At 56.0% G+C, this 11689-nt stretch overlaps 1 protein-coding gene across 1 annotated transcript; it reads left to right on the top strand.

The window, feature by feature from the left end:
• Window positions 1-1588: 1588 nt before the first annotated feature.
• LOC148522170 (uncharacterized) lies at window positions 1589-6667 on the top strand (the record flags this gene model as incomplete). Its single annotated transcript, XM_088474306.1, has 7 exons — window positions 1589-1704; window positions 2142-2321; window positions 2926-3000; window positions 3232-3589; window positions 5271-5421; window positions 5670-5819; window positions 6600-6667. Coding segments are annotated over 7 exons (1098 nt in total), but the record flags the coding sequence as incomplete, so codon positions are not given.
• Between the last annotated feature and the right edge of the window lie 5022 nt (window positions 6668-11689).

Here is an 11689-nt window from a genome sequence, read left to right as displayed (position 1 = left end):
TAACCCTCCCACCCCAGAGCCTAACCCTAACGCTCTCTCCCAACAGTTTAGCCCTAACTCACCCTCCCCACAGCCTAACCCTAACCCTCCCTCCCCACAGCCTAACCCTAACACTCTCTCCCTGCAGCCTAATCCCCCCTCCCTGCAGCCTAACACTCCCTCCCTGCAGCCTAATCCTCCCTCCATGCAGCCTAACCCTAATCATCCCTCCCTGAAGCCTAACCCTAACACTCCCACCCCACAACCTAACTTTAACCATCCCTCCCCACAGTCTAACCCTAACCCTCCCTCCCCACAGCCTAACCCTGCCCCTCCCTCCCCACAGCCTAACATTAACCCTTCCTCCCTGCAGCCTAACCTTAACACTCCCTCCCTGCAACCTAATCCTAACACTCCCTCCCCGCAGTTTAACCTTTACTCTCCTATCCCACAGCCTAACCCTATCCCTCCCTCCCTGCAGCATAACCCTGCCCCACCCTCCCTCTACACAGCCTAACCCTCCCTCCATGTAGCCTAACCCTAACCCTCCCTCCCTGCAGCCTAACCCTAAAACTCCCTCCCTGCAGCCTAACCCTCACTCCCTGCAGCCTAACCCCCCCTCCCTCGCCACAGCCTAACCCTCCCTCCCCACAGCCTAACCCTAACCCTCCCTCCCTGCAGCCTAACCCTAACCATCCCTTCCTAGAGCCTAACCCTAACTCTCCCTCCCCGCAGCATAACCATAACTCTCCCTCCCCACAGCCTAACCCTAACTCTCCCTCCGCACAGCTTAACCCTAACACTCCCTCCCTGCATCCTAATCCCCCCTCCCTGCAGCCTAACCCTAACCCTCCCTCCCCACAGCCTAACCCTAAACCTCCCTCCCTGAAGCCTAACCCTAACACTCCATCCCTGCAGCCTAACCTAACCTAACCCTAACATTCCCTCCCTGCAGCTTAACCCTCCCTCCCTGCAGCCTAACCCTAACATTCCCTCTCTGCAGCCTAACCCTCCCTCCCTGCAGCCGAACTCTAACACTCCCTCCCTGCAGCCAAACCTTAACCCTCCCTCCCCACAGCCTAACCCTCACTCCCCACAGCCTAACCCTGCCCCTCCCTCCACGCAGCCTAACCCTAACACTCCCTCTGCACAGCCTAACCTTAACCCTCCCTCCCCACAGCCTAACACTACCCCTAGCTCCCCACAGCCTAACACTCCCTCCCTGCAGCCTAACCCTAACCCTCCCTCCCCACAGCCTAACCCTAACCCTCCCTCCCTGCAGCCTAACCCTAACCCTCCCTCCCTGCAACCTAACCCTAACACTCCATCCCTGCAGCCTAACCCTTCCTCCCTGCAGCCTAACCCTAACCATCCCTCCCTGCAACCTAACATTCCCTCCCTACAGCCTAACCTTAACCCTCCCTCCGCACAGCATAACTCTAAACCTCCCTCTCTGCAGACTAACCCTAACACTCCCTCCCAACAGCCTAACCCTAATCCTCCCTCCACACAGCCATACCCTAACCTGCCCTCCCTGCAGCCTAATCCTCCCTCCCTGCTGCCTAACCCTAACCTTCCCTGCAGCCTAACCCTAACCCTCACTTCCCAGAGCCTAACCCTAACCCTCCCTCCCTGCAGCCTAACCCTAACACACCCTACCTGCTGCCTAACCCGAACACTCCCTCTTTGCAGCCTAACCCCCTCTCCACCCCTGCAGCCTAATCCAAACTACCCACAGCTTAACCCTAACTCTCCCTCCCTACAGTCAAACCCTAACACTCCCTCCCGGCAGCCTAAACCCCCCTGTCTGCAACTTAACCCTAACCCTCCCTCCCTGCAGCCTAACCCTAAACCTCCGTCCTTGCAGCCTAACCCTAACACTCCCTCCCTGCACCCTAACCCTAACTCCCTCCCCGCAGCCTAACCTAACCTAACCCTAACATTCCCTCCCTGCAGCCTAACCCTCCCTCCCTGCAGCCTAACCCTAACATTCCCTCTCTGCAGCCTAACCCTCCCTCCCTGCAGCCGAACTCTAACACTCCCTCCCTACAGCCAAACCTTAACCCTCCCTCCCCACAGCCTAACCCTCACTCCCCACAGCCTAACCCTGCCCCTCCCTCCACGCAGCCTAACCCTAACACTCCCTCCGCACAGCCTAACCTTAACCCTCCCTCCCCACAGCCTAACACTACCCCTAGCTCCCCACAGCCTAACACTCCCTCCCTGCAGCCTAACCCTAACCCTCCCTCCCTGCAGCCTAACCCTAACCCTCCCTCCCTGCAACCTAACCCTAACACTCCCTCCCTGCAGCCTAATCCTCCCTCCCTGCAGCCTAACCCTAACCCTCTATGCAGCCTAACCCTAACCTCCCTCCCTGCAGACTAACCCTCACTCTCTGCAGCCTGACCCTAACCCTCCCTCCCTACAGCCTAACCCTAACACTCCCTCCCCAGAACCTACCCATAAAGCTCCCTCCCCACAGTCAAACCCTAACAATCACTCCCTGCAGACTAATCCCCCCTCCCTGCAAGCTAACCCTAACCCTCCCTCCCCACAGCCTAACCCTCACTCTCCCTCCGCACAGCCTAACCCTAACACTCCCTCCCTGCACCCTAATCCCCCATCCCTGCAGCCTAACCCTAACGCTCCCTCCCTGCAGCCTAACCCTTCCTCCCTGCAGCCTAACCCTAACCATCGCTCCCTGCAACCTAACATTCCCTCCCTACAGCCTAACCTTAACCCTCCCTCCGCACACCATAACTCTAAACCTCCCTCCCTGCAGACTAACCCTAACACTCCCTCCCAACAGCCTAACCCTAATTCTCCCTCCACACAGCCTAACCCTAACCTGCCCTCCCTGCAGCCTAATCCTCCCTCCCTGCTGCCTAACCCTAACCTTCCCTGCAGCCTAACCCTAACCCTCACTTCCGAGAGCCTAACCCTAACCCTCCCTCCCTGCAGCCTAACCCTAACACACCCTACCTGCTGCCTAACCCGAACACTCCCTCTTTGCAGCCTAACCCCCTCTCCCCCCCTGCAGCCTAATCCAAACTACCCACAGCCTAACCCTAACTCTCCCTCCCTCCAGTCAAACCCTAACACTCCCTCCCGGCAGCCTAAACCCCCCTGCCTGCAACTTAACCCTAACCCTCCCTCCCTGCAGCCTAACCCTAAACCTCCGTCCTTGCACCCTAACCCTAACTCCCTCCCCGCAGCCTAACCTAACCTAACCCTAACATTCCCTCCCTGCAGCCTAACCCTCCCTCCCTGCAGCCTAACCCTAACATTCCCTCTCTGCAGCCTAACCCTCCCTCCCTGCAGCCGAACTCTAACACTCCCTCCCTGCAGCCAAACCTTAACCCTCCCTCCCCACAGCCTAACCCTCACTCCCCACAGCCTAAACCTGCCCCTCCCTCCATGCAGCCTAACCCTAACACTCCCTCCGCACAGCCTAACCTTAACCCTCCCTCCCCACAGCCTAACACTACCCCTAGCTCCCCACAGCCTAACACTCCCTCCCTGCAGCCTAACCCTAACCCTCCCTCCCTGCAGCCTAACCCTAACCCTCCCTCCCTGCAACCTAACCCTAACACTCCCTCCCTGCAGCCTAATTCTCCCTCCCTGAAGCCTAACCCTAACCCTCCCTGTAGCCTAACCCTAACCTCCCTCCCTGCAGACTAACCCTCACTCTCTGCAGCCTGACCCTAACCCTCCCTCCCTGCAGCCTAACCCTAACACTCCCTCCCCAGAACCTAACCATAAAGCTCCCTCCCCACAGTCAAACCCTAACAATCCCTCCCTGCAGACTAATCCCCCCTCCCTGCAAGCTAACCCTAACCCTCCCTCCCTGCAGCCTAACCCTAACACTACCTCCCTGCAGCCTAATCCCGCCTCCCTGCAGCCTAACTCTAACCCTCCCTCCCTGCAGCAAAACCCTAACATTCCCTCCCTGCAGCCTAACCTTCCCTCCCTGCAGCCTAACTCTAACATTCCCTCCCTGCAGCCTAACCCTCCCTCCCTGCAGCCTAAATCTAACACTCCCTCCCCACAGCCTAAACCTTAACCCTCCCTCCCCACAGCCTAATCCTCCCTACCCGCAGACTAACCCTGCCCCTCCCTCCCCGCAGCCTAACCCTCCCTCCCTGCAGCCGAACCATAACACTGCCCCCGCGCAGCCTAACCTTAAACCTCCCTCCCCAAAGCCTAACCCTAACCCTCCCTGCAGCCAAACCCTGCCCCTCCCTCCCCACAGCCTAACCCTCCCTCCCTGCAGCCTAACCCTAACCCTCCCTACCAACAGCCTAACCCTAACACTGCCTCCCTGCAGCCTAACCATAACACTCCCTCACCGCAGCCTAACCTTAAACCTCCCTCCCCACAGCCTAACCCTCCCTAAAGCCTAACCCTGCCCCTCCCTCCCCACAGCCTAACCCGAACCCTCCCTGCAGCCCAACCATAATCCTCCCTCCCCACAGCCTAACCCTCCCTCCCTGCAGCCTAACCCCCTCTCCCCCCGTGCAGCCTAATACAAACTCCCCACAGCCTAACCCTAACTCCCTCCCTACAGTCAAACCCTAACTCTCCCTCCCTGCAGCCTAATCCCCCATGCCTGCTACTTAACCCTAACCCTCCCTCCCCGCAGCCTAACCCTAAACCTCCCTCCCTGCAGCCTAACCCTAACACTCCCTCCCTGCAGCCTAACCTAACCTAACCCTAACATTCCCTCCCTGCAACCTAACCCACCCTCCCTGCAGCCTAACCCTAACATTCCCTCTCTGCAGCCTAACCCTCCCTCCCTGCAGCCTAACCCCCTCTCCCCCCATGCAGCCTAATCCTAACTCCCCACAGCCTAATCCTAACTCTCCCTCCCTACAGTCAAACCCTAACTCTCCCTCCCTGCAGCCTAATCCCCCCTGCCTGCAACTTAACCCTAACCCTCCCTCCCCACAGCCTAACCCTAAACCTCCCTCCCTGAAGCCTAACCCTAACACTCCATCCCTGCAGCCTAACCTAACCTAACCCTAACATTCCCTCCCTGCAGCTTAACCCTCCCTCCCTGCAGCCTAACCCTAACATTCCCTCTCTGCAGCCTAACCCTCCCTCCCTGCAGCCGAACTCTAACACTCCCTCCCTGCAGCCAAACCTTAACCCTCCCTCCCCACAGCCTAACCCTCACTCCCCACAGCCTAACCCTGCCCCTCCCTCCACGCAGCCTAACCCTAACACTCCCTCCGCACAGCCTAACCTTAACCCTCCCTCCCCACAGCCTAACACTACCCCTAGCTCCCCACAGCCTAACACTCCCTCCCTGCAGCCTAACCCTAACCCTCCCTCCCCACAGCCTAACCCTAACCCTCCCTCCCTGCAGCCTAACCCTAACCCTCCCTCCCTGCAACCTAACCCTAACACTCCATCCCTGCAGTCTAACCTTCCCACCTCCCTCCTCAAAGCCTAACCCTAACACTCCCTCCCTGCAGCCTAATCCTCCCTCCCTGCAGCCTAACCCTAACCCTCCCTGCAGCCTGACCCTAACCTCCCTCCCAGCAGACTAACCCTCACTCTCTGCAACCTGACCCTAACCCTCCCACCCTGCAGCCTAACCCTAACACTCCCTCCCCAGAACCTAACCATAAAGCTACCTCCCCACAGTCAAACCCTAACAATCCCTCCCTGCAGCCTAATCCCCCCTCCCTGCAAGCTAACCCTAACCCTCCCTCCCTGCAGCCTAACCCTAACACTACCTCCCTGCAGCCTAATCCCCCCTCCCTGCAGCCTAACTCTAACCCTCCCTCCCTGCAGCAAAACCCTAACATTCCCTCCCTGCAGCCTAACCCTCCCTCCCTGCAGCCTAACTCTAACATTCCCTCCCTGCAGCCTAACCCTCCCTCCCTGCAGCCTAACTCTAACACTCCCTCCCCGCAGCCTAAACCTTAACCCTCCCTCCCCACAGCCTAATCCTCCCTCCCCGCAGACTAACCCTGCCCCTCCCTCCCCGCAGCCTAACCCTAACCCTACCTCCCTGCAGCTGAACCATAACACTGCCCCCCCGCAGCCTAACCTTAAACCTCCCTCCCTCCCCACAGCCTAACCCTAACCCTCCCTGCAGCCTAACCCTGCCCCTCTCTCCCCACAGCCTAACCCTCCCTCCCTGCAGCCTAACCCTCCCTCCCTGCAGCCTAACCCTAACCCTCCCTCCCCACAGCCTAATCCTAACACTGCCTCCCTGCAGCCTAACCATAACACTCCCTCCCCGCAGCCAAACCTTAAACCTCCCTCCCCACAGCCTAACCCTCCCTTCAGCCTAACCCTGCCCCTCCCTCCCCACAGCCTAACCCTCCCTCCCTGCAGCCCAACTCTAATCCACCCTCCCCACAGCCTAACCCTCCCTCCCTGCAGCCTAACCCTAACACTCCCTCCCTACAGCCTAACCCTCCCTCGCTGCAACTTAACCCTAACCCTCCCACCCTTCCCAGAGCTTATCCCTATCTCTCCCTCCCCACAGCCTAACCCTAAATCTCCCTCCCCGCAGCCTAACCCTAACTCTCCCTCCCCACAGCCTAACCCTAACCCTCACTCCCTGCAGCCTAACCCTAACCCTCTCTCCCCACAGCCTAACCCTAACCCTACCTGCAGCCTAACCCTAACACTCCCTTCCTGCAGCCTAACCTTAACAATCCCTGCAGCCTAACCCTAACCCTCCCTGCCCACAGCCTAACCCTCCCTGCAGGCTAAACCTAACACTCCCTTCCTGCAGCCTAACCCTAACCCTCCCTCCATTCCCAGAGCCTAACCCTAACTCACTCTCCCCACAGCCTAACCCTAACACTCCCTCCCCACAGCCTAACCCTGCCCCTCCCTCCCCACAGCCTAACCCTCCCTCCCTGCAGCCCAACTCTAATCCACCCTCCCCACAGCCTAACCCTCCCTCCCTGCAGCCTAACCCTAACACTCCCTCCCTACAGCCTAACCCTCCCTCGCTGCAACTTAACCCTAACCCTCCCACCCTTCCCAGAGCTTATCCCTATCTCTCCCTCCCCACAGCCTAACCCTAAATCTCCCTCCCCGCAGCCTAACCCTAACTCTCCCTCCCCACAGCCTAACCCTAACCCTCACTCCCTGCAGCCTAACCCTAACCCTCTCTCCCCACAGCCTAACCCTAACCCTACCTGCAGCCTAACCCTAACACTCCCTTCCTGCAGCCTAACCTTAACAATCCCTGCAGCCTAACCCTAACCCTCCCTGCCCACAGCCTAACCCTCCCTGCAGGCTAAACCTAACACTCCCTTCCTGCAGCCTAACCCTAACCCTCCCTCCATTCCCAGAGCCTAACCCTAACTCACTCTCCCCACAGCCTAACCCTAACACTCCCTCCCCACAGCCTAACCCTAACTCTCCCACCCCACAGCCTAACTCTAACTCTCCCTCCCCACAGCCTAACCCTAACTCTCCCTCCCCACAGCCTAACCCTCACCTTCCCTCCCCGCAGCCTAACCCTAACCCTCCCTCCCCGCAGCCTAACCCTAAACCTCACTCCCTGCAGCCTAACCCTAACCCTCTCTCCCCACAGTTAAACCTCACCCTCCCTCCCCACAGCCTAACCCTCCCTCCCCACAGCCTGACCCTCACCCTCCCTCCCCGCAGTCTAACCCTAACCCTCCTTCCCCACAGCCTAACCCTAACTCTCCCTCTCCACAGCCTAACCCTAAACCTCACTCCCTGCAGCCTAACACTAACCCTCTCTCCCCACAGCCTAACCCTAACCCTCCCTGCACCAAAACCCTAACACTCCCTTCCTGCAACCTAACCCTAACACTCCCTGCAGCCTAATCCTAACCCTCTTTCCCCACAGCCTAACCCTAACCATCCCTGCAGCCTAACCCTTACACTCCCTTCCTGCAGCCTAACCCTAACATTCCCTGCAGCCTAACCATAACCTTCCCTCCCTGCAGCCTAACCCTAACCCTCCCTCCCAGCAGCCTAACCCTAACCCCCCCTCCCCACAGCCTAACCCTAACGCTCCCTGCACCATAACCCTAACACTCCCTTCCTGCAGCCTAACCCTAACACTCCCTGCAGCCTAACCCTAACACTCCCTGCATCCTCACCCTAACCCTCCCTCCCTGCAGCCTTATCCTAACACTCCCTCCCTGCAGCTTAACCTTCCCTACTTCCCTCCCCACAGCCTAACCCTAACTCTCCCTCCCCACAGCCTAACCCTAACTCTCCCTCCCTGCAGCCTAACCCTAACTCTCCCTCCCCGCAGCCCATACTTGCCGACAATCAGCTCCAGCCTTCCGGGAGGGAGCTGATTGTCGGCTAACAGCAAGGGGGCGGGGCCGGCCATTGGGGGCAGAGCCGGGGGTGGGGCAGGTCATTTTGTGCCACATTGGGGCGGTGCCGCATGATCGCATCATCGTGGCTCCGTCCCCTCTTCACAGTGCCGTTATTTTCGGCATTGTGAAGCAGGGGGCTGGGCCACGATGATGCGATTCTGCGTGAATCGCGTCAATGCCCTCCCCCGCTGCGGGGGTTTGTAGTCTTTTCAGGGGGGAGGTCGGGAGGGTCAAACACTTCCGGGAGGCTTGTCTGCCTTTCTGGGGGGCTGGGAGCGGCACCCGAAAATCGGGAGGCTCCCGGCCAAATCGGGAAGGTAGGCAAGCCTGCCGCAGCCTAACCCTAACCCTCCCCTCCCTACTAATACTCCCCCTAGTGCCTAACCCTAACACTAATCCTAACCCTCCCCCTAACTCCAATACTTACAGTCGGGATGATGGTGGTCAAGATTCTGACTGGTGTCGGGATTCTGGTGTCAGCATTTTATGCGCCGACATCCCACCTATCAGGAGCATAAACATCCCGTACCCAGAACTACGGTTTAGGACTGAGATTGTGCAGTTGCTTTTTAATTTTCTTTTAATTTTCTATGTATTTTACTCATGAAATATGTTTTTCTTTTCTCCTTCACCCCCAGCTAAATGTGTCTTATACATAAACATATCTTCTTACTAGAGGTTACAATGAACTTTACATGTAAATGTGTTTACTGAGCGCAATCCTCCGAGCAGCTATGGTTTGTGCTTTGCAGGCAGTAAAAGTCAGGGACAGTCTTGTACAGTAGCTATTGTGTTGCATTGTTAATGATTCCGCTCATATTGTGCTGCTCTGTATGACAGACGCTGTTCCTGCGTCTCTGCAGCCTTCACTGGTTCATAAAATGTGCTGCATTGTCACCAGGGTTCTGCAGAGCCCTCTCCAAATGAAACGGGATGTAGTCGGCATCAGTGCGGGATGCCGACAGTCTGAATACCGGCGCCGAAATCCCTAGAGGGCGGGATCCTGGCACCAGTAACCACGGGATGTAGCCGGCATCCCAGCATGCGGGATGCAGACGGTCTGAATACCGGCGCTGAAATCCCACGAGGACGGGATCCCGGCACCAGTATCCCGACCGCCGGCATCCCAAAGGTAAGTATCGGGGTGTTAGGGTGAGGTTAGGTAGCGGGGTTAGGGAGTGTTAGGGTTAGGCAGCGGGGAGGGAGGGTTAGGGTGCGGGGAGGTGGAAGTTAGGTTTAGGCACTAGGGGGGAGGGTAGGTTTAGGCAGCGGGGAGGGAGGGTTAGGGTGTGGGCGGCTAGGTTTAGGTACTAGGGGGAGGGTAGGTTTAGGCAGTGGGGAGGGAGGGTTAGGGTGTGGGGAGGGGGAGGTTAGGTTTAGGCAGCGGGGAGGGAGGGTTAGGGTGTGGGGAGGGGGAGGTTAGGTTTAGGCAGCGGGGAGGGAGGGTTAGGGTGTGGGCGGCTAGGTTTAGGCACTAGGGGGAGGGTAGGTTTAGGCAGCGGGGAGGGAGGGTTAGGGTGTGAGCGGCTAGGTTTAGGTACTAGGGGGAGGGTAGGTTTAGGCAGCGGGGAGGGAGGGTTAGGGTGTGGGGAGGGGGAGGTTAGGTTTAGGCAGCGGGGAGGGAGGGTTAGGGTGTGGGGAGGGGGAGGTTAGGTTTAGGCAGCGGGGAGGGAGGGTTAGGGTGTGGGCGGCTAGGTATAGGCACTAGGGGGAAGGTAGGTTTAGGCAGCGGGGAGGGAGGGTTAGGGTGTGAGCGGCTAGGTTTAGGTACTAGGGGGAAGGTAGGTTTAGGCAGTGGGGGGGGGTTTAATCCCAGGAGAAGAGTGTGCATATTTATTTATTTACTTATTTATTAGCAGTTACTTTTATAGCGCCAGGATATTCTGTTGTATTGTACAATTGGGAACAGGCAGTAATAAAACAAGTCTGGCTAATAATAGGCAGGGAGAGGTAAGAAGGCCATGCTCGCTGGCTTACACTCTATAATAGGCAATGATACACTAGGATAGGTGGTACTGTACCTGTTGCATAATGCCCCCGCCAGATTGCAGAGCTGTATGATATATCTGACCTGCTTCTAAGCCATGTACAAATAGTTATGTTGCCAAACAAATTAGATCATACATAGATCTTACTTAGACTGAGTCATCACTATTACTTAAAATAGTATAAACAGGGGCACTAAGAGTCATATAACATTACAGGTATACAGGGCGACAATTATTACATAAAAACTATGGGGAGAACAATTGTTTGTAAAACAACATATGAGGCACTGATATTAAATAAAAGCAATGTTGAGCAATATTCTTAGTAAATAGCCAATAAGTACAATAATATTTTAGTACCCTGCTACCAATAGCCATGGGTGCTGGAGCTGGCCTAGGGGGCGGGACAATTAATGATTGGGAGGGAGGAGTTATTTATTGTTATGCACCATGACAGGTAATGTCCCTCATACTGTGGTGTCTCGCCTCTCAGAACCACCAAATCACCCGGCAAAATCACCAAAACACAGTCATTAAAGTAAAAGAAATAAAAACTTTCCTTAATACATTTCCCCCATAGCTATTGTTCCTAGATTGTTATCTTTCTGTAAATGATTACAAAATGAGTCATTGTTTCAAATAAAATGTATAAAATAAAAAATTTGTGGGACGTTGAATGACTTTCTTAAGAGTTTTCAACTTTGCCGGCACCAATCCTATTCCACAGCCCTTCTCCATGTCTTTAGGGTCCCATCCGCCTGCGCTAATGGTAAATATTTCACTGTCTATTCCTCAGCTTCTCGGCTTATTTCCCTGTTTTTTGGGTTCCACCCAAATTAACTTTCTAGTTTTCAACTTACAAATAACGTTACAAACTGGAGATTATTTGAGGCCGGAACGGCGGGCAGGGAATTGCAGACTGCTGACGGTGGCTCTGGAAGGAGGCTCAGAGAGGTGCCAGGCCAGCAGACTGCCTCTGCCAAGAGAGCCCCTGACTAGATGCTGAGAGTATTCAGCCTCGTTGGTTGCACAGGATTCAAGGTTATTTAGGAACAAAATTGCATTTTTGCAAACAGTAAACACTGCTAGCTATTTGATAATTAGTCACAATGGATTTCTGCAAAAGGTCAATGCTTTGAAATACAGTCCTGCACTGCAAATTGTGTATGGAGAAAACAAAATGATAGTCAGAGAGCAATTAGTCACACTTACCCCAGAATGTTCCTCTATTACATTTGCGGGCCATATCATCCCTTTAATTCGGGACACAAATGAATTACACAGGTTCTGTGGCTGGCTGGCTTCAAGTCTCCATTTCACCTGGTTTTAAATCAGCCACAGAGCCTGGGTAATTCACATGTCTCCCAAATTAAAGGGACAATATGACAA

The sequence above is a fragment of the Taudactylus pleione genome, unplaced genomic scaffold (assembly GCF_031769625.1).
Source record: "Taudactylus pleione unplaced genomic scaffold, aTauple2 ptg000153l, whole genome shotgun sequence".
Lineage (NCBI taxonomy): Eukaryota > Metazoa > Chordata > Amphibia > Anura > Myobatrachidae > Taudactylus > Taudactylus pleione.
Note: the sequence above shows the minus strand (reverse complement) of the source record. Positions and strands in the feature narration are given on the sequence as shown.